This window comes from Sapajus apella, unplaced genomic scaffold (genome assembly GCF_009761245.1).
Source record: "Sapajus apella isolate SASKATOON/1434 unplaced genomic scaffold, GSC_monkey_1.0 scaffold171, whole genome shotgun sequence".
NCBI classification, from domain to species: Eukaryota; Metazoa; Chordata; class Mammalia; order Primates; family Cebidae; genus Sapajus; species Sapajus apella.
In genome coordinates, this window is record NW_022437111.1 from 1,530,138 (window position 1) to 1,553,182 (window position 23,045).

General features: G+C 39.4%; 1 protein-coding gene across 1 annotated transcript in view; it reads right to left on the bottom strand.

Annotated features, from left to right (window-relative positions):
- The window catches only part of CD86 (CD86 molecule), a 65,795-nt gene extending 43,716 nt beyond the window's left edge, over window positions 1-22,079 (bottom strand). Inside the window, exon 1 of the mRNA XM_032267724.1 lies at window positions 21,909-22,079. Coding sequence (XP_032123615.1) covers window positions 21,909-21,922 — 14 coding nt within the window. The 5' untranslated portion in view covers window positions 21,923-22,079. The remainder of the gene's footprint in view (window positions 1-21,908) is intronic.
- Window positions 22,080-23,045: the final 966 nt, after the last annotated feature.

Here is a 23,045-nt window from a genome sequence, read left to right on the forward strand (position 1 = left end):
AAAAAAAAAAAAAAAAAAAAAAAAGTAACAAAGTGACAGTTTGTTGTTGACGGGGTTGTGGAGGCTCATCCACACAAAAGTGTGTGGTGCAAGGGAAAGAGTGTGGGTTTGGAACTGATAGGTGGGTAACTGGTCATATGTTACAATAAGTAACTGGTGGTCCAAGGTTCAGTCCTGGCTTGACCACGGGGCCCCAGGCCAGGTATTGAACATGTTTGAGTGTCAGTCTTCTCACTTATGAAACGTGACTCAGAATCACTTCTTCATTGCATTATTGTGAAAAACAAATGAGATCTTGCCTGCAAATCACATGGCAGATATTCTAAGTAGTTATTTCATCTTCATTATTACTTTCCTATCTTCTTTTCAGACTTTCCCAATTCTTTGACCTTTGCACAAAGGTCTCCCTTCTGTCACTAAAGAGGTCTGTAAACAGGTCTGTAAAATCCTTCAGCTTTCATCCAGGGTTTCTCAAACCCACAGGGCTCCCCCATGATTTAGGGTCTTCACTCACAGGGTCATCACTTCCTCTCAGCCACTCCATGTTCAGACCTTGGAAACTTCATCCTTCATACAGATAGGTCCCACCTGGGGTTTTCCTCTGGATTTTACAATCACAGTTTTTTTTGTTGTGGTTTGAAAGGGTCCATTTGATTTTCTTATTGTAACATATGACCAATTATGCACCTATCAGAGCACAGGGGAAGTAACTCATATTTCACTTAATTTTCAAGTTTCCTTCTTTTCCTTGTACTGAGCAGTCCAATTATAAACAGGCTAAATTGAAAGGCTAGCTATCAAAATATTTGGAGTAGTATTTTCCAAACTTTCATAATTCTAGCTACTAGTTCCACTTCATATCCATGTAAAATCTGTTCCATTAGTTATACAGTATTTTTATAACTTACTTTTATTTAGAAAGAAATCTTTATGTCAATACTAAATTAGAAAGCAGTATGATTTTCCATAAACAGATCAGTAAAAAGGACATGTCACATTGCGCTTTGGAGTCACAGAGACCCCTGTATTCAAACCCTGCTCCACTACTTAATACCTGTGTGTTCTCAGGGCAGTTGTTTAACCTCTCTGAGCCCTGACTTCCTCACAGAAGTAACACTAAATATCTCATAGGCATGCCATGAGGATTAAATAGAATGGCATATATATGGTGCCTAGCACACATCCTGGCAATCGTAGGCTTTGAAAAAATGTTGTTTTATTGTTTTCTCTTTCATAGCACTTCTTTAATCTACTGATTTCAGTTCCTACTTAGAGCAGCCTCCTCCAATGCTGTCACATAGTAGGATTTTAAAAGGAGTGAAGGGAGATGAATGGTGAGGCAGGCAGCAGAAGTGAGAGGAGATATGGTATCATGGAATTTTCTTATTCTCCAACTTAGCTAGAGTTGTTGGGCTACAAGGGACCTTAAAAGTCATCATTCGAGTCTCTCACTCAAGCAAGGACCCCTTCAATGTCACGACAGATGCATGTCTAGCCTGTGCTTTCTTACATGTCAAGTTGGGAAATTCATGTCTGGTAAGACAGTTAACAGAAAAATGTCTTTTTTATAAATAATTCCCAAACTACTGCCACTCACTGCTCAGATCCATAAGTACCATCTAGTTGTCTCTGTCCTGTTTTCTAGAACTACCAGAACATATTATTTTATCCTTTTATATAAGCTCCTCCAAATAGGTTAAAGCTGATTTTGTAAATTTCCTTCATATTCTCTCCTCTCAGCTAAATACTACTGGTGTCCTCAACTTCCCCTCATGTCAATGGTCTCTAAGACCCTAATCCATTGGCAGCTCTGCCGCCAGCACCCTTCTCCCTGAGTTAGTTAACCTACCTCCTTGCAGAGAAGGCTCTCAGGGCGGAACAGGCAGTGACGAGCTCACTTTTGTTAATGAGTTAGAGATCGAAATTAGCCTTTCAGCAGTTGCAGGAGGCTGCTGACCATGGCTTTTTTTTTTTTTTTTTTTTTTTTTCACATGTCAAGTCAGATCGCAACTCCCTTGCTCCATCTTATTTGTGTGACAGGCCAGCAGTCAGCCAATCAAAATTCCTCTGACTCCCACATATGTCATCAGAGCCAAGGGTGGAGCGGGGCCAACCGTGCTGGTGGTCAACAGTGTTGCCCTTGGCTGACAGGAGGCCGAGTCCAATGGAGAAGATCAGTTCCCTGTGTTTGGTGAGGAGGAAGTTGCTGGTGAGGAGGAAGTTAATGAGGTTACTTCAGAAAGCTGCTTTCTGTGTGGGGCTGCTTCCTCCACTGCCTCATTCTCGGATGTTCTAAGGTCTGAAGAGGCCAAGGCTGCAAGGAAAAGCAGCCAGAGGCGAAGAGGCTACACACGGCAGCTGGTGTGTGTGGGGGTGGAAGTTGTCCTCACCAAACTTCACCAGACAGAGTCCCCTGAGGACCACACATTCAAGATCTACTCCGTGTGCTAGAGCCAGAAACCCATGCGAGTCTAGAAACATCTGAACATTTAGCTGAGTTTTCCAATTTCAGCCATCTATTTGTTGCTATATGGATGTAGCCTCTTGTGGCCAGTGGTCAAGTCTAAAAGCACTCTAGGAGGCAGTGCCGATGGTAGTTTTAAATTAGAATAAAGTAGTTTCCACAAATAATTAGAGCAGCATTATTTATTGAAATGTCAGTGTTTGTTTTCTCAGCTTTCTTGATGCAGAGATTTGTATAAGGAAAAAAGCAGAAGAGATAAAACGTCAAAGGCTTACCCAGACTTTTTTTTTTTTTGTACTTTAGGTTCTGGGGTGCATGTGCAGATCATGCAGGGTTGGTGCATAGGTACATACGTGGCAAGGTGGTTTGCTGCCTCCATCCCCCCATCATCTATATGTGGCATTTCTCCCTGCATTATCCTTCCCCACCCCCCACTGTTCCTCCCCTAGTTCCCACTCCACCTTCCACCCCCGCCCCACCAACTGACCCCCGCCTGTGATGTTCCTTTTGTGAAAGCCCACGGAAGAGATGATACAGGTGGCCTAGAGGTGAAAGAAGAGGGAGAGAGTGCTTTTGAAATGCAAGAGGAAGGGAGGGCAGGGGATGGTTGTACGGGTCCTGTGAACAGTAGAAACCCAACTACTCCTCCAGCAGTGCTCCCAAGGGGGTAGCAACCTCAGGTGTGATGGCTTATGCTCATAGAGGCAGCATACTTGGCTCAGGGGGCCCAGCCTCAGTAGATATCCTCATTCCCCACTGTGGCATGGGAGCAGGGAGCTGCCAGACTTCACAGACCACTACGGGCTCAGATACCAAGGGTGCCAACGGCAACCAGGACAGGCTAGGGACTTGAGGCCCTTCCATCATTTTCCAGGTACCAGTTGAAATTCTTGAATTCTGACTGGGCTGCAGGAAAGGAAGGAGACTCCTGCGTGACCCAGTTGCAGTCTCTTGTTCAACTGGCAGAATGGAGGCTCCCAGGTGGGATTAGGTTGAGTTAAAGAACATTTTCAAAGTGATGATTTCTTATGTACTTGGATTCATGGACAGAAATTCATATCCTATACATAATATAATCTATGTGAGAGGGGCCAGGATTTCACTGTAAACACAGTTCCTGAATTATTCTTAATTTAGAAGTGATGGAGCTCAAGACTGGGTTGTCTTCTTATTCTCAGCCCTGCTGCAAAATTGCCAATAAAGCAGACTAGTCAGCCTCAGCCCCCAGGACTTGACACTCTCCTTTTAATAAAACCCTGAGGTGTCCATAGTTCCCTAACATCACCTGAGGGTGAACATAAGACATTTGCAATAAATTTTTATTTTTACTGCTGCCGTAAATTGTATTTTTAAAACCCTTCCTCCTTAAAGCATAAACACATATCAACCATTATATGAACACAAAGACATGCCACAGATTGGGAAAAAATATTTGCAAAAGATATATCTCATAAAGGACTTGGATCCAAAATACGCAAAGAACTCTTATAACTCAAAGATAAAAGAACAAACAGCCCAATTTAATAAGGAGCAAAAGATCTGAACATATCACCAAAGAAGATGTACGGACAGCAAATAAGCATATGAAAAGAAGATCAGCATCACATGCCATTAGAGAATTTCAAATTAAAACAGTAAGATACCACTGCATATCTACTAGAATGGCTAAAATCCTAAAATCTGACAATACCAAATGCTGCTGAGGATATGGAGCAACGAGAAGCCTCATTCATTGCTGGTAAGAATGCAAAATGATAAAGCAACTTCGGGAGATAGTTTAGTAGTGTCTTAAAAAACTAAATATACTCTTACCATATGATTCAGCAGTCACACTTCTAGGTATATTTACTCAATTGAATTAAAGACTTATGTCCACACAAAAACCTACACATGAATATTCATAGCCACTTTATTTATAATCACCAAAAACAGGAAGCAACTAACACACCCCTCAATTGGTAAAGCTGTGACACACCCAGACAATGGAATATTATGCGGTAATAAAGGGAAATGAGCCATCAAGGCATTAAAAGACATGGAGAAAACTTAAATGCATATTGCTTAATGAAAGAAGCCAATCTGAAAAGGCTACATACTGTATGAATCCAATGATAGAACATTCTGGAAAAGGCAAAACTGTGGAGACAGTAAAAAGATCAGTGGTTGCCAGGGGTTGGGGCGAGTTGGGAAGGGTGAAGAGGCAGAGCACAGGGGATTCTTGGGGCAGTGAAGCTATTCTGTGTGATACTATAATGGTGGATACATGAAATTATATATTTGTCAAAATCCGTAGAACTATACAACCCAAAGAGAGAACCCTAATGTAAATTATAGGCTTTAATAATAAATCAACAATCATTTAATTGGTAAGAAATACATCACACTAATGCAAGATGGTAATGATAGGGACAATTTTATGCCACACAGGGAGTAGATGGGAATTCTTGTACTATCTGCTGAATTTTTTGAAAATCTAAAACTGTTCTTAAAATAAAGTTTGTTAATTAAAAAAAACCGCACACAATAACCACATACCTGGATTCCTGGTAAAGTAACTAAATCACTAATGTGACATTTTAGAGGGCTTCTAGACTAGTGGGAAAGAAAATTAGCATCAATTTCACAGTACACATGTTCACTTACCCACGTTGCACACTTGGAATCAAATGCTATACGTAGTACCTTGTTGTGAAAAGTCTGATTTTGTATTTCTGCCTTCTATTTTGACACTTTCTGCATTTTTCTGTTGCAGAACCCTAGGCTTTTATGTCAATTCCTTAGATAAATTAAAGAAAGCCCCAGTTTTTTAAGGGCCAGATCAATTTTAGCAAATAGCTTTCAGTTCCATGTTTCTGGAGGAACATTCTTAGAAATGTAATGAGTTTCTTGTTTCTTTGAGGGGTGAAATAGTTTTAACTTGTACTTTAAAAGAAAATTTTACATAATTAAGCATTAGAAGTTGAGTACTTTTCTTTGTCTGAGACAAAATTTTGCAGCCTTAGCATTTATATTATACCAATGAGTTACCGAGGTAGGGAGGGATGGACCCTTACTCTCGTAACCTCTAACACGTACTCCACTGTCATCATAGTTCGGCTTTTTCTGACTCCCTAGCTGCCCTGGGGAGTCTTCTTTTATTTACTTTCTCATGATGCAAATTCTCACCTACCATTAATGCATGCTAAGAAAGAGGCAATGTGTATTGTTTCTTAACTTGCATTCCATCAATTTCGGAAACTAGGACCCATGGACACATTTTTGTCTAGATGTCTTTAAGTGAGAAGTCAGAAAGGCAAGGGACACCAAGAGGCATTTTCAGGATTCTACAAGTGAATGCAAAAGACCGTCCATCTTCACTTTCTCTCAAAATCGCATGGTGGCTTTAGCAGCAAAACACATTTATTTGGATTGAAGACTGAATTTGCTTATATTAAAAGGTAGGTTAAGGAAAATTTGTCAAAAGAGTAAGCATTAGGGTGTACGCATTTTAGAAAATGTACCATTGTACTGGGGATACGTATAGCCTTCAGATGTGCAGTTGCTTTAGCAGAATAGGCAATGCAGAAGATTAGGAAGATGAGCTCCCGGGTAGAGCTCAGGATAGTGACAACCACAGCATGTGGGGGATCAGCAACCCCATATCCAGGGTCTAAGTGAGGTCTATGATCTGATGGAGACAGGGCAGAGTGGAGTCAAGGTGTGCTGGGGCATGCCCAGAATCAGGAGCTCCTGAGAAATGTGTGGACCAAGGTCTATCCCCTATGGGAGCAGGCCACAGGGGCCAGTGAGGACCTGGACCACAGGGAAGGGAAGCAAGGTCCATCCCCTGTGGGAGCAGGCCACAGAGACCAGTGGGGACCTGGACCACAGGGCAGGGAAGCAAGGCTAAGCCAGAGAAGGACTGTAGTGTGGGGAACTGATGGGAAGGACTGTAGTGTGGAGAACTGATGGGCTCACAACTCACCCCATGGACACTAAAGACCAGGATCTAGCGGCAAGAAAACATATGGAGCACCTCTCCTTCCTTGCCTGCCTGTCGTGTATCCCAACACCTCATGGAAGGGGTTGGCCAAGGCTTCAGAGGTGTTGTCAGGGCTGCATAGGAATTGGCAATCACTATTGACTCTAGTAACACACAAATATAGACATTTTCATTTGTTCCTATCCATCTTCAAATCTCAGTAATGTTTCCCATTTTCTAATAACACCTTAAAATTCACAGGTGTAATTGCACCATTTGGAATTTCTGGGTTTTTTTTATTTCCTTCATTCAATCAACAAATGCTTAACTAGCCCTGACTGAATGAAGGCCCTGGATTGCTCTTGAGATCTAAGGTGAGCTAAGAAGTGTGGTCCCTGCCCTCCGAGAGACTATAGTTGAATGCAGGAGCCCTATACTGATCTAATAAAGACAAGGTGCTTGCCACCAAGTGATTTTCAACATTTACAACTTCAGTTATGTATCATGTCCTCATGATTAAACACCATCTTAAAAGCATGAGGTAGTCTAACTAGGCTGTGTAGGTCACAAGTAAGAAAAATTTTCCCCAGTCTCTTGTCTCAGGAATAAGTTTCTCGACATATCTGTTCTCCTTCTCTTCATGTTTTAAATGATAAAGGTGTCTGCATAAACATTTTTCATGGATAACACTGTGTAGAGAACATCCTGGGGGAAGGATGGTCTAAGTGATTTACTTTTCTTTCCAATTTAATACTTTTGTATTCCAGCTATTCAGTAGGATTTACAATCTAATCGTACAATCTTAGGACTTCTTCTGATAGGTTATACAAAAGATGGTGTATTATTTAACAAATAATATAACTATGTAAAATGTTTCTAATACAAATGAAATGTATACGGTAGCACATTTAAAACTTAAATACCAATAAATTACCCACATCTGTGATTTTACTTTTCAGAACTCAGAGTAAATATCTGATTCCAAACTTGTTATCTTTTCAATCTTTAGTCTTACCTCAGAATATGGAGCACCTCTGCTTCCTTGCCTGCCTGTCGTGTATTTGAAAGACTGTGACTGTGAATTTAAGTGGCTTGTTTGCTTAAGGGTGTACGTTTACATATTCTGGGAAACTGTCATTTCTTTACGACGTCTGTGACATTTGTCATTTTCTTTATAACCTCAGTTAGAAGAAATGAAATGAGGTAACATTCTAAATGTAAAAGTTGCTTGAAGGTTAAGTCCATATTTTTTTTCTACGTGTGCAGGGAAAGGAATATAATACATAACAGAACTAACACATTTTAACAAATAGCGGCATATTTAAAATTTGGGGAAGCATGAAGATCTGTGAAAGCACCTTATGTAAAATATTTACTTGAGTATAAATTAAATGTACACTATAAAGTAAAATATTTAGATTGGGGTATATAGAACACAGGCAATATGACTAAACTTGTTAAAAAACAAAACCAGTGATTTTTTCAGTGGTTTTGTTTTTTTTTTTAAGTTTCCATTTCACAACAGAGGTGGGGAGGAAGCACTGCATGTTTAAAGACTTACTTCCCTGTGGCATCTTCATGACCAAAAGCCAGACACGTAACACTTCCATGAACCCTTAAAATGTGCATTTGTTAAGCTGGGCTTGTAGTTTTCCAGTTGGTGATGCAGAATCATAGAGTTGCAATTTTCGTAGCTCCCTACTGCTTCCATCACATGCTTTATCTGGAAGATTTGAAGGGTCTGCCACCACCCAGAGCCATTACTGAAATAAATTTTCCAGTAGAAAAAGATGTCACTCTTTCTATTCTTCAGCAATGTGAGCAAGGGATAGCCTCTTAAGGCTATCCTTTTCAGAGTCACAGTCTTGAATATTGGTTTAATGCTCCTAAGTACGACTAAAGATTGAAAATATAACGAGTTTGGAATCAGATATTTACTTTGAGTTCTGAAAAGCAGCATCACAGATGTTGGTAATTTATTGGTATTTAATTTTTAAATGTTCTACTGTATACGTCCTTTAAATGAAGAAAAGTGTCTTAATTTCAGCTTTACTCAAATCTTATTTAAGACTGCAAACAATCTTAACTTGCACTAGTTGGCTATAGTTTTAATGTAAGGAGTTGAAATTTTTAAGGACAGCATTTGTAAACCAATTTGATCTTTGCATGTGGTGGACTGGAGACAAAACATTGCATTTGAGTTGCATTTTCACTGTACAAGGCCTATTTGCATACAAACAAAAGAGATTATTTTTAAAGGAGATTTTCTGTGTTTTTGTTTTGGTCTCTTGGGATGGCTGTGGTAAGGAAGAAGGGACCAGGCCATTTTCACACCTTGGATTTTACATGTTGTGTTTATGTCACCCTGTATTCTTTCTTCCTCACCACCCATTTTCAATTCATTAGTGGCCAATTTTGGAGTCTCTTGTCACCTCTCATCTGGACAGTTGATTGCAACAGGCTTGTAGCTGGCTCCCTTCATTATAACTCATGGAAAACAATTTGATTATGAAACTTCCTTCCTTTAAAGACCCACTCCTTACTCCTCACTAGTTAGTGGTCACGCTTCTTAACAAGACACACAAGGCCTTTCAAAGTGTGAATCAATTTTTCTCTTCTGATTTTATCACCCAACCCGTACAACTGCCCCCACAACCCATACAACAGTTACACTTGAACCGTTCACTATTCCCTGATCATCTTCCCCACTGTTCCCCACCCCTAGACACTTTGAAAACTTTTTGCCCTCTTTCCCTTTGTGCAAGTGATTTCTTCTGCCTGGAATGTCTTCCCTATCTTCTCTACTGCAAAATTCTACTCTTCCTTACAGATCCAGATCACTCCACAGTTGGAGCCTGAACCCTTCCCTCTATTTTTCACCATATCTTTATCTTATTCAGTCCCTGTTCACACTATTTTTCCATTATAACAGTTTCCTCATTGTGTTAAAAATCCACTGCTCATACAGTTGGCCTGTTCTGAGTTCCACAAGTTTGGGGAACATGTTTCATTTCCCTTTGCACTCCTGGTACTTTGCATAGTAAAAGGCCCAGAGTGGAGGCTCAGTAAATATCTATTTATTAAGGTCAATATCTGTTAACTGATTACTATAGCTAGGCACTCTGCTAGAACTCTAAGGCACTCTAAGTATTTTAAATGCATTACTTCATTTAATCTTCACAATAAATACATTTTAAAGAAATTTATAGATGAGGAAACTGCCTTTCAGAGGGTTTTGGCCACCTGCCTAGAATCACACAGCTAGTGTGACCCTCAATCTTTTAGCAGGATATAGAATTGAATCTGTTTTCATTTCTAGCTGATAATGTGATGTGACTACCGTTAGAATGTCAGATAGATGTCATCCTATGGCCAGAATGCTGAGCAGGTGAGCAGTTTTTGAGTAAGTCTCTCTACTCTGCTCTTTACTAATTGTGCAATCTTAGTTACTAATTTTTTCTGAACCTCAATTTCCTCATTTTTTTCAATACTAACTTATGTACTTACTGCAAGGATTCAGGGACAACACCTGCTATGATTTGTGCATGTCCCTGAGAAAATTCATGTGTTGGAAATTTGACAGCCACTGTGGCAATGTTGAAAAATTGGGTCTTTTTTTTTTTTTTTTTGAGAGAAGGTCTTGCTCTGTTGCCCAGGCAGGAGTGGAGTGGTGCAATCATGGCTCACTGCAGTTTCAACCTTCTGGACTCAAGTAATCCTCCTATCTCAGCCTCCTGAGTAGCTGGGACCACAGACACACACCACCACATCAAACTAACTTTTAAATTTTTTGTAGAGACAGGGTCTTGCCATGTTGCCCTCTCTGGTCTTGAACTTCTGGGCTCAAGTGATCCTCCCACTTTGGCCTCTCTAAGTGCTGGGATTACAGGCATGAGTCAGCACACCCAGCCCAGGAGGTGGGTTTTTAAAGAGGTGATTAGGTTATTAAGAAGAATTAATGTCACTCTGGTGGAACATTTTGGAAGAGTGAGTTCTTGCTCTCCCAGGATTGGATTAGTTTCTGTGAGAGTAGGTTGTTATAAAGCAAGTCCACCTCTCATGTTTTGCCCTTTTCACACATGCCCACTTCTGCTTCCCCACCAAGTTTGATGCTGGACAAGGTCCTCCCCAGAAGCAGTCACCCAATCTTGGACTTTCCAACCTCCAGAATCATGAGCCAAACAATCTTCTTTTCTTTGTATATTACCCAGTCCATAGTATTCTGTTTTAGCAACAAAAAACGGTAAAGACAGCATCTATGTAAAGTTCTTGGCCTTGCCCCGGTCATGACAATGGTCACTTGTTTCTTCCTACTCTGAGCTATGCACTTGATATTCCTTCACTTACCCTCTTAATCCTTACCCTCTGAACGTGGAAGCCATTCAACCTTCTAAATGACAAGGAAACTGAGGCTCAGAAAAGGTAATAACCTGTCTAAAGTTCCTTTAACCTAAGGAAACATTTTTCCTAAGGGCCCTAGAACTGAATGGTTCTTGACTGGGACCCTCAGTCAATGCCTGAAGAGCGTGTAAAGGGATCACTCTTCCTGCTTGTGTGAAAATAAGATTAGAAGCATTTAAGGGGCTGGATTTTGGCTTGTTTTCCTTTTTTTTTTCTAACTTTTCCCCTGCAGCCATGAACCTCTCATAGCAAGCCAGAGAGGTCACCTGGAAACAGAATCTTGGGTCAGTCACAGAATGGACACATTAACTTTTCTACTGCCTGTCGTCTAAACTCTCCATTTCCTTCAAATTTACATGTCTGTGTTGAGCCCCGAGTCAAGTTTTCCCCCTCTCTCCCAATTCAATTTCTTCCAACACCCAGAGGTCTTGAAGAGAAGAATGCCAATGGCCTTTTCCTTAGAATCTTACCTCCTCAAAGGAGTGGACTGGCTGGGTCCAGACTTGAAAATAATCTTCATTTCTGGACTACCAGTTCTCACCTTCCTTGATCCATAGGTTATTCCTTCTTCCCTGTTGCTGCCTCACTTTCCAGACCAAAGTTCTCAGACTCAGGCATCTGCAGCATCCAAGCAGCTCATATAAATGAGGCAAGCAGGCTGCACAGGAAGAGGAGAGCTTTACCCCATTGGAAGCTGGACAGCCTCTGCCAGATTCACTAGTTGTTACTATGCAGGATTGTTGGCCCACTGTTACTAGACATTCTTATTCTCTGGAATAGCTGGAAATCTAAGCTTATGTGAACTCACCAGATTTTTGAAATATTGGCAGTTAATTATAATTAAGGTTTTTGTTTGGTTTTGTTATTTTGATGACTATCTGTCTATGGACCATTTCTAGTCCACCAGCTCTTACTTGTCAATCCCTGGCTTTTACCTTTATCATATGGTTGCCAGAAATTGTTTTGGACCTGGCTCAACACAGCTCTCTCCAACCTCAAATCTCTTCATCCACAAACGCTTCTGCTGCTGGAAGTAATGTCTTCCTTCCCTGATCTGACATAATATATACAATGGTTGTTCATAGCTTGGCTCTGGAATTAGATTGGCGTTTGGAATACTGGTTCTGTTGTTAGCTATGTGACTAAGCAAGACTCAGTTTTCACTTGTGGAAAATCAGGGATAATACTACTTACCTTCTGCAGTTACGATGATTAAATGAGATTATATATGATACAACATAGTATGCCATAATTCCTGCCAGATGCCAAGACATATTAGCTACGGTAATATCTCTTCCCATAGAAGCTTCTAAACAGGATTTATATCTGATTCATCTTCATCTTTCCAACATTAAATAAAACTTTATTGAATAAATTAATAAGCAAATCGTTCCAGCCCCCTACTTTCTAGCTCTGACTCACTACAGCCTGGGCCCCAACATAATATTCCTAAAATATTCCATTTACAATTTTCTCACTCCCTCCTGATGCACTAACAGAGGTCAGAGGTAAAACTGATGGTTTACACCAAACCGACCCTCCATACATGGAGCCATTATGTGAAAATTAGGATTTCACTGATAAGTTTGCCTTTCCGGCTTCTCTTGAAATAGAAGGCTTGGCTGTTCTGAACCACATCCTTATACACAGGACAACAGAGTGGTGACCAGCAGCACTCCTCGAAATGGGGCTCGCCTGTGGGCATACACAGTTTCCTCCATTCATACGTCATGGAGCTGTACATAAACCACAGACCTTCATCACTCATTTCCATCATCTGAGGATCTATGTTGGCCACTCCTGGTGTAAGGGCTGTACCTCACTACTAGATTACTTTTCAACTTGATTTCATCCTGCTCAGCAGAACAATGTAATTGTACTAGAAGGTTTGGCAATTTTAGTCAAATTTCCATATTTCCATAATTTCTTATTTCCATAATCCCACCAATCTGGAGGTAACTACTATGACTGTTTTGACATATTTGTGCTCCAGCATCATCTCCACCTTAGGAGTAGCTGCCCTTCATTGTCCTGCTTCATCAACCCTGTTCTGGATGTTCTGTTCAACTATCTATTCTGGATAGTAGAGAGGCACGGTTTATGCACTGCCTCAAAGGCCTCCTGTGAGTGACACTTTCCCTTCCCCTTTCCTTCTTGTTTGGCTGATTCATCTGTCCTCAGATGGTTTTGCATTAGCTGACCTTTTGGAATTGTTGGGCAGCTCCTGATGCAAGATTAAAGAACATTGGTTTGTTGGTTTGTTTTGTAAACCAATATTTATGTCACTATTTTTCTGTGCAAATATATTCTCAATTAAAACACCAGCTTCTCAATTCCTGATATGGAGCTTTCTTTCTAAAATTTTCCCTAGGTCAGGTGCAGTGGCTCATGCCTATACTCCCAGCACTTTAGGAGGTTGAGGCGGGCATATCACTTGAGGTCAGGAGTTTGAGACCAGCCTGGCCAACATGGTGAAACTGTGTCTCTACTAAAAATATAAGGAAATTAGCTGGGCATGGTGGCATGTGCCTATAATCTTAGCTACTGGGGAGACTGAGGCATGAGAATCACTTGAACCCTGGAGGTGGAGGTTGCAGTGAGCTAAGATCGCACCACTGCACTTGCATTCCAGCCTAGGTGACAAAGTGAGTGAGGCTCCGTCTAAAAAAAAAAAATTTCTTTCTGTGAACTTTATTTTTAGGAACCATTTACCAAATAAAGCACATATTGTGTGCATTGTTTTCTTTTTAATTCTGTCTGTAGCTTTATATTGTCTTCTCTCATTAAAGAGTCATTATTAACTTCATTTTTAACTTTCTTAACTATTCATCTAATTATTTAGGTTGATTCTTATTTTTCATTTTATTAAATAATGTAATAAACATTTTGGTGCACAAATATGTTTCTGTATCTCTTATTATTTAATTAGCTATATCCCTAGAGGTAAAATTACTAGAGCAAGATATATAAACATTTTTATCATTAAGAAATGGTAGTTTATATATCTTCTAGAATTAGAAGTATAAATTTGAGTACAGTTCATGATTACTAATGAGCAAAAAAATCTTTATAAATGAAAAGCAAACTTAAAATATTTGAAGTCCAGAAAGCTAAAAACCAGGTTTTCATAGACAACTTCATGAAGGCACTTACATGATTACGATTACAGAATAGAATTTTATTTTAATGTTTTTGGCATCCACCTTACATAAAATTTATTTTAGGTGGCTTTGTTGCTTGACTTTCACCTGATTCACCTGCATTTGGCATGCCCTTCTCTTATCTATTGTTAGGAGGTCTACTGTAGCAACTTCCAGGTTATAGGTAAGAGTCCATTTGCTGGTAATCAATCAGAAAAGGCAGAGCTAAAGAACTCTGACAATTAAAAATAGAGAAAATATAATAGATTTTAAAGCAAAGAATGTAAGTCCTAAAATATTTTATTTATATAGGACTTCCTGTCCTTTATAAATTCTTATATTCCTCGTGGCATTGGCAAGTGGTAGTTAGCCTCATCTTACAGAAGACATTGAAGTTCAGGGAGCTGATACGTTTCCCAGAGTGATACCACTAATAAGTAAAAGATTATTTATTAACTACTTATTATTTGACACCAACCAAACTGACTCAAAATCCTGGCATTTATCTGAGACATGTTACTGCCTGCAGACAAAGAGGCAACAGCTACTTTCAAGCTCCTGTGAAACTTTTGACACTTATAAAAACCTCTTATAAAAAATCACCTTTGATATATTTACCACAAAACTGAAATTCTTGAGTACAGAAATCATGTTTACTCATCTTTGGTCTATTTTTAATGTTTAGTACAGTGCCTGAAACAAAAATGAAGAAACTGAACAAAAAAATTACTAAAAACATAGAAAAATTGACAGTGTCCAGAATGGGTGTCTGCTTGTACAGTCATTTTTAAGACTCTTGATATATGCTGATAGATTGCTTTCCAGAAATGTTCTATCCATTTGTAGTCTCACAATCAGCAGTACAAGGAAGAACCTCTTATTCCATACTTACTAGCATTATGACTCCCAATCCTCCCAAAATCCCCATAAATTGTTAATTTGAAACAGGAAAATATCTTGTTTTTGAATTGGCATTTTGAAAATATTTAGTAAATATTAACATTTTTTGTTTTTTTAAATTACTTTTTAAACTTTTTATTTTTAAATAATTATAGATTCAAAAGAAGTTGAAAAAATGCATAGGGAAGTCATGTGCACCCTTCACCCAGATTCCTTCAGTGGTAACATCTTGCACAAACAGTTTGTGTTACTATTCACCCACTGCAGAACTTTTTTTTCCCCCCAGAGTTTTACTATTATGAATAAAGCTGGTATAAATATTAATGTAATGATTTTTGCAGGAGCATACATTTTTATTTCTCTGGGATCAAAACCCAAGAATACAGTTGCTGGGTCATATACTAAATGCATGTTTGGTTTTGTAAGAAACTGTCAAACTGTTTTCTAGAGCGGCTGTACCGTTGTACATTCCCAACAAGCAATGCATGCATGATCCAATTTCTCTGCATCTTGCCAGCATTTGGTGTTGAATTATCTTTTATTATGTTATTATTTTAACCATTTTTATAGGTATGTAGTGATTTTAATTTTTTCATAAAGGCAAATGATGTTGACTGTCTTAGGTGGTTGTTCACCATCTGTATATTTTCTTTGGGGAAATGTCTTTCTTTATCTTTTCCCCATTTTTCTAATTGGATTGTTTGTTTTACTCTCAATCTGATACAGAAAAATATCTCATTGGTGTTTGAATTGGCATATAATTCTCTCTTTGATATTTAGTGAGAATGAACTTTTTGTCATGTTCTTTTTAAAACAATTACTGAATTATTAACTGCATTAATTGCTTTTGCCATTTCATAATTGTGGGTTTCTATTTCTAAATAGACTAAAAAAAGTATCAGCGATTTCATTTGTATTTCTCACAGTACCTTAAACTATCAGGCTCTTGATAAATATTTATTGTTTAGTTAGTTGAAAATAGTTGTAAGATTGGGGTGGTAATCTAAGTTGGCCTTTTTGGTGAAAATAAAATCTTATTTTAGGTTTACCCAGTTTTAGCAGTTTCTGGCCTGTATTGACTAATTGGTTTACTTAACTAAATGTTCATTCCTTTTATTTTTACTTGATGTTTTAGGGCAGTTAAACCTGATTATTTTGACCCCTAATAATATAGAGCTGTGACATTAGGATTGTTTGGCTTATCATATTCCTGCTACTACAGGAAGACTAATTTTGACTCAAGGCTTTCTAAGAAAATGTTTTAATACTTCTCTATTCCAGTCTCCAATGGGTTTTTTTCCTGTTCTGCTTATTGATGTAAATTATAAATGATCCCTGAAATTCCTCTTGGGTTTGTCTTCTTCTGTACGTCACCAGATTCACCAGAGGCTTTACCTCTGTGAAGCCTCAAATCTCAATTTGCCTCTGAACTGACAATACAGAATAGAATCTGTATCTGTACCTAATATCCAACATGTTAAATGACTGCTAAAATTATTTTCTTCCAGAAATCCTTCTCAAACAAGTTTTGGGTGGGAAAAATAAAGTATTGAATTTTATTTTTGGTTAGGTTTTTTTTTTTATTATTTAAATTAATTTTTTTTCAGGATGGGAGTGTCGCTATGTTACCTAGACTAGTCTCGAGCTAAACTCCTCATCTCAAGCCATCCTCCCACCTCAGCCTCCTGAGTTGCTGGGATTACATGCATGAGCCATTGACCCTGGCTCTGTTTAACCTTTAAAACAGAGGAAGGAAGAACTCTGGGTCTGGCTGGCTTGGCTCCAGATTATTTCCATGGACAGCAGAGGTGCATTTACTCCAGTGAGGAGGTCTCATTGTATCACCAAATTTTCTGCAGGAGACCATCTGTGCTGCCTCCATGTCCCCAGCTTTCCAAAGTCTACTGCTTCCACATAACTGGGAGAGCTCTGCAAAGGTCACTGAAGGCCTCTGGACTGACATTTTCAGTCATTCTCCTACTTCACCTTTCTGCAGAATTTGATGCTGTGACTACGCTCTGCTTTGTGACATGTTTCTGCTCTTAACCTAAGTGACCTAATCCTGTTTTGGTTTCTTTCCTTCCTCTCTGATGCACTTATTCATAGCTTCCTTTTCTGGCTGTCTACACTCTCAACCAAGTGTATTAGTTTGCAGGGGCTATGGTAACAAAGTACCACAAAGTGGGGTGGCTTAAACAATAGAAATTTATTTTTTTTTCTGGAAGCCATAAGTCCAAACTTCTGGTATCCACAGGGTTGGTTCTTTCTGAGGGTTGTGAGGAAAGGATCTGTTGCGAGCCTTTCTCCCTGGCTTGTATGTAGATGGCTGTCTTCTCCCTGCATCTTCACACGGCTTTCCCTCTGCTTGTTTCCTCTCCTTACAATAAGCACAACAATCGTCTTGGATTAGGACCCACTTTAATGACCTCATTTTAATTTTATTATTTCTGTAAAGACCCTATCTCCAAATATGGTCAAATTCTGAGGTGCTGGGAGTTAGGACCTCCACATATGAATTTTGAGGGAGCCACAATTGAACGCTTAACATTTAGTGACTAGAGTCACCTTTCATGTCACATCTCATGTCCTCAACATGGAAGCTTGATAAATATGCTCTTTCCATGAATGCTGTCTCCTCTTTCTTGCATCCATCTTCCCACTTGATTTTTTCCTTTTTTTTTCTTTCTCTCTCCTTATTTTTTTTTTTTTTTTTTTGAGATGGAATCTCGCTCTGTCACCATGCTGGAGTGCAGTGGCGTGATCTCAGCCTACTGCAAACTCCACCTCCTGGTTTCAAGCGATTCTTGTGCCTCAGCCTCCTGAGTAGCTGGGACTACAAGCCCACTTGATTTATATGACATCATTTTTCTTCTGGGCTGCTCCAGTCTCTCTAGCTCCTCCTCAGTATCTGTTGTAGATTCTTCTTCCTCATCTCCCTCCTCAAATGTCAAGGATTTCCCGGTTCTGTCCTTGGTTTCCTCTCAATCCTCCATCCTCTCTGCTACTGAATTCACCCACAGTAAGAATTTCAACTATCAACTGTACTTATGTAGAAGACTCTTCATGTGCATTCCAGGTCACCCCTGTTTTTTGAACTTGCACCTAAATACCTACTTGTCTGCTTGGATATCTCCATCCAGCTGCTCCACAGGCCCCTCAAACTCAACACAACAGAGAAGGAATTCACCATCTGTCCTCTCTCTCTGCCTGGCCCAAACCCACTCCACTTCCTGTACTTTCCATTTTGTGAAGGATTACTCTATGCGCTTAGACCTCTTTCCCTCCCAGTGTCTACATCTCTCAAAAACCAAATTCTGTCCATTCTGGTGCTTAAATATCTCTTAAATGTATCCTTTCCTCTCTGATCCCACCATAACTGCCCTGGTTTCATGCCCTCATCATTTCCCCTCGGCTTATTCCAGTAGTTTTTTAAATGCTCTCCTTGTCACTCCAAATCAGTTCTCATTTTTCTGCCAGATGATTTTTTTTTTTTTTTGAGACAGAGTCTTGCTCTGTTGCCCAGGCTGGAGTGCAGTGGCGTGATCTCAGCTCACTACAACCTCCGCCTCCTGGGTTCAAGTGATTCTCTTGCCTCCGCCTCCTAAGGCGCATGCCACCATGCCCAGCTAATTTTTGTATTTTTAGTAGAGACAGGGCTTCACTATGTTGGTCAGGCTGGTCTCGAACTCCTGACCTCGTATTCTGCCTCCCTCAACCTCCCAAAGTGCTGGAATTACAGGCATGAGCCACCATGCCCAGCCTGCCAGATGACTTTTTTAAGTAAATCTTTATCATGTCTCTACTTGTTTATGATTCTTCAAACTTAGGCTGTTCCTTTAGGATGATTATAGCTGGATGCCTTGGCTCTGGGCTACTTGCTGTGGCCCCACCTAGCTTCATCATCTATTATTACTATCCATTAGACGTCTTCTCGAAGCTATGCTTGCAGTTCCCCCATGCACCTAGACCCCATTTATCTATTTAATCACCCAGGCCTTGAGACTTTAAACCACATTGACCTACCATGAAACCCATAGCTGGTGGCCTGCAAAAGCCCCACGGTCTCTGAGTCATCTGTTCTCTCTTGCACTAGCTCTTTGCTCCAGGCTTCATCCCTGCTTCTAACTTGACTCTCGATTTCCTTAGCCTCACCTGCCTTTCTACCACTTGGCTTCCCACTGTGACCAGTCACTCCCTAAAGGCTGGACTTGTCCTTGGGTACTGCTTGTTTCAGATCAGCTCCTCCACCCCAAAAGCACAAACTGGGGTTGTGCTGCCAGGCTCAGAGGATACTGAACATTTCTGATGGAAAAAACCTTCCTCCATTCCGTTCCTAGTAATGCCATTAAGTGGTTGTCTAATCGTGGACAAATCACTTTTCCTCTGTTTCTTAATCCAAACAGTAATAGTAATAAAAACTACTAACAATTCCTGAGTACTTAGCAGGACAAAGTTCTAAGCACATGAAAATCTCACAACTACTTTACAACATATTACCATGCTCCCATTTTACAGACAAGAAACTGGGAATTACAGTGGCTAAGCAACTTGGTCCAAAATCACATAGCTTGGAAGTTGGAGAACTGGTATTCAAAACCCAGCAGCCTGGTTTCAATGTGTGGCCACTTAGCCACTGCACTCTCCGCCCTTTCAATATGCAACTCACCCTAGAGAGCCATGCAATCATGTCTGTAAAATAAAGGAAGAGTGCTCCAGCCTGTTCTAAATATAAAATTCTATCAAAACATGACTTTCAAGATGTAATGAGTTATGGGTAGAGGGGGTGTATTTTGAAGAAGATTCAAGAGATGAAAAAGATAAACGCAAAGGGCTAAAGCCCCAACTATAGAATCTTGCAACTTGCAAATGATCACACACCACTAGATGGTTGCTTCTCTGAGAAAAACCAGCTGTTGTGTTTTTCTTTCTCTTAAATATTTAGCTTTATTTTTCTGCCTGCAGATGGGATTCAACTTCAAAAGCACACAGTAGAAAATGCAAACTACCTATATTTCTGATTAACATTGTTTGTATACATGTAACATTGTATAAAAGTAGCAGCACTATTCATTCTGCATTTTTCTTCTTTAACTAAATACATTATTAATTGTTCTACAATGGAATTTTAAATAATTACATGGCATTCCATTATGGATGTCCCATAATTAATCAATCACTTGTTTTCAAACATAAGTTGTTTCTAAGATTTCCCTTATTAGAAACAATAGCAAGAAAAATATCCATCACTAAAACTTGACAAACATGTATCATTATGTCTTAGAATAAATTCCCAAAAGGTGAATGACTTGGTTAAATGGCATGTATACTTTAAGGGCTTTTGATATGTATCACTAGATTATTGTCCAGAAAGATGATATCACCATTAGTGGGCAACTAGGGTATAAATAATCCTCCCTTCTTAGCAAGATGCAGGATTCTTGCTTGCTTCCTTTTTTTTTTTTTTTTTTTTTTTGAGATGGAATCTCACTCTGTCGCCGGGGGAAGGGGTGCAGTGGCAGATCTCGGCTCACTGCAACCTCTGCCTCCTGGGTTCAAGTGATTCTCTGGCCTCAGCCTTCTGAGTAGCTGGGACTACAGGCACGTGCCACCATGCCCAGCTAGTTTTTTTGTGTTTTTAGTAGAGACGGGGTTTCACCATGTAGGCCAGGATGGTCTCAAACTCCTGACCTTGTGATTCTCCCACCTTGGCCTCCCAAAGTGCTGGGATTACAGGCCTGAGCCACTGTGCCTGGCCCTTGCTTGCTTTTTAAATTTTAATATTTACCTCTTTGATAGAGAAAAACAATGATACTTCAGTGCTGTTTATATTTGCATTTATTTCATTTATGAGAGTAAACATTGTTTAATGGCTATTATTGATTCATGACCAATCTTCCGGCACCGTGAACAGAAAGAATCTTAACAAGAACAATATAGACAGCAGCCTGTGGTTCTTTAGACCTCTACAGGCAGTGCTAGCATAATTAAGTAGTATCCCCTCTATAGTTCCACAAAAGTTATTAATTCCAAAATTCTTTTTTTCTTCATACAAGTATAACATTTCAAAATTCCATTGGAGCAAAAGGAATTGTTACTTGAAAATTAAATTTTAGTCTTCTAAAATGAAAGCAACAATGCTGTTTCTCCAACCAGTAAGCACTGAGTAGATGAAAGTTACTTCAGTTTTCAAAGAATAGTAATTATAAATACATAGTGACTGGCGCCAGCTGCCACCATCCAAGAGAAGGGCGGATGTGATTCCTTCCAGGAAGTCTCCACAGCAAGGAGAAACTTTCTGGTGCACAGCGAAGCAAACAGGAAAGATTTTAGCTCTACGCCTTATGAACAGTGTGACCTTGGGCAAGTTATTTAGCCTCTGTAAGCTACAGTTACCTCATCTGCTAAACAGAATGATGATATCTTTCCAAAAGTCATTGTGAAGAATAAAATTCAGTGAAATAACATTAGTAAAGTACACAGCACATCACGCATGTTTCAATACACAGTAGCTAATGGAAGTACTCTACCTCCTTCCACTACCACACCCTGCCCAGAATCTCCCATGGCCTGACCATGACACATTAACTGATTTTTGCATTTTCTCCTTATACCTCTTTTTTCTCTTTCTTTTCCTGGGTCTCTCGCACTCTACCTTCTGTATCTTATTCCCCCACCCTCAGACGAAACTGACCCTGGTAGACAAAAAAATTCATTCCCTGTCATTTGTCATTCTTACACAGATATTTTTAAAATTCCTGATTCTTCACTTAAAATCAATGACTGTAACATTCAGTATTTGAATAACAAATTTACAAAACAAAAAGTAGGCACCTAAAAATATACAGATAACCACCACCAATAAACTGCTTTGGGCATTGCAAATAATTCTCACTTTCATGTGACAAAGATCTATTGTAGAAAAAAAAGTTTCTCCATTTAGAACTAAGTGGAGGACACACATCAAAGCACCATCTTCAACCTCAGCCTTTCACTGCGGTCACAACTCATAACTTCTCTGCAAAGAATAAGAATTATCACTCACCACTGAGGATCCATCTTGGCTGCTTTTGCTGTGACCTAATATCTGGAAATGACCCCACTTGTCCGTGTATCTGTGCTAGTCCCTTATAGCAGCAGAGAGGCAAAGATTTCACCCTGTGCAAGCCTTCCTCGGCAATGACTGTATACCTACCCAGCTAACTTTCTTCAATAGAAGCTGTTCCTCTTTTCTCTACAGATTTTGACCACACTTGAGGAATAAATTTAACTCTTTCCTTGCAGTTTCAATTCATTGATGTAGGTCTAAATGTATTACAAAATATATAATTCAGTGGCTTGAGCTCCAGACATAACATTAAGATGAGCCTGATTAAAAAACTCTCCCCTCTTGAAATTCCCTCAGAAACCTACAAAATAAAATAATTACAAAGAGAAAACAAACCTCTGCATCTACAAAATAGAATAAAGGGACATTCTACAGATTTTTGGTAAGATGATAAAAAGTAATTTATTATGGATGTGGATTGGGAGTGAGTAGTTACCCACCCCTTCCAATTTCCACAACTAAGGTGTAGAAGTTTCACCGAGCTGAGGTGGGGGTTGGGGGGCGGGGAGATGTTCTCCTGTGAGGACTGCATAACCAAGGAGGGCAAACAGAAACTACTGCTTTTATTATTTTATTCCTATGCTAGCCAAGGATTAAATTGATGAAAGAGACTATTCTGAAACAGAAGTCTGAAAAAAAGACAGCGTTATAAAATTAATAGATGTCCCTAAGAGACAAACATAGAATTAATGAAGCAGAAACTATACTAGAAGATATTTCCATGTATGAACTAAAATGAGCATCATCTAGAAACTCAAACTGTTTTGTATATCAAAGCAAAATTTATGGAAATTGACTCTCATCCAGGTAAATCATTTGAACATTTTAAATTCCAAAGACAAAGCTAAAAACAAAATGAAAACATAGGATGACTAGAGAGAAACAAAAACCAACTTGGCATCTTATTCAACCCTAAGTGGCAAAAAACCCAAACCAAAACAAAACAAAACAAAACAAAAAAACCAGAAAAATATCTGGAGAATTTTGAGTGAGCATTATCTACCTAAATGAGATATCAATTAAGTATCAAGTCAATAGAAATATGTCATCAAGCAGGCAAGAAAACAATAACTG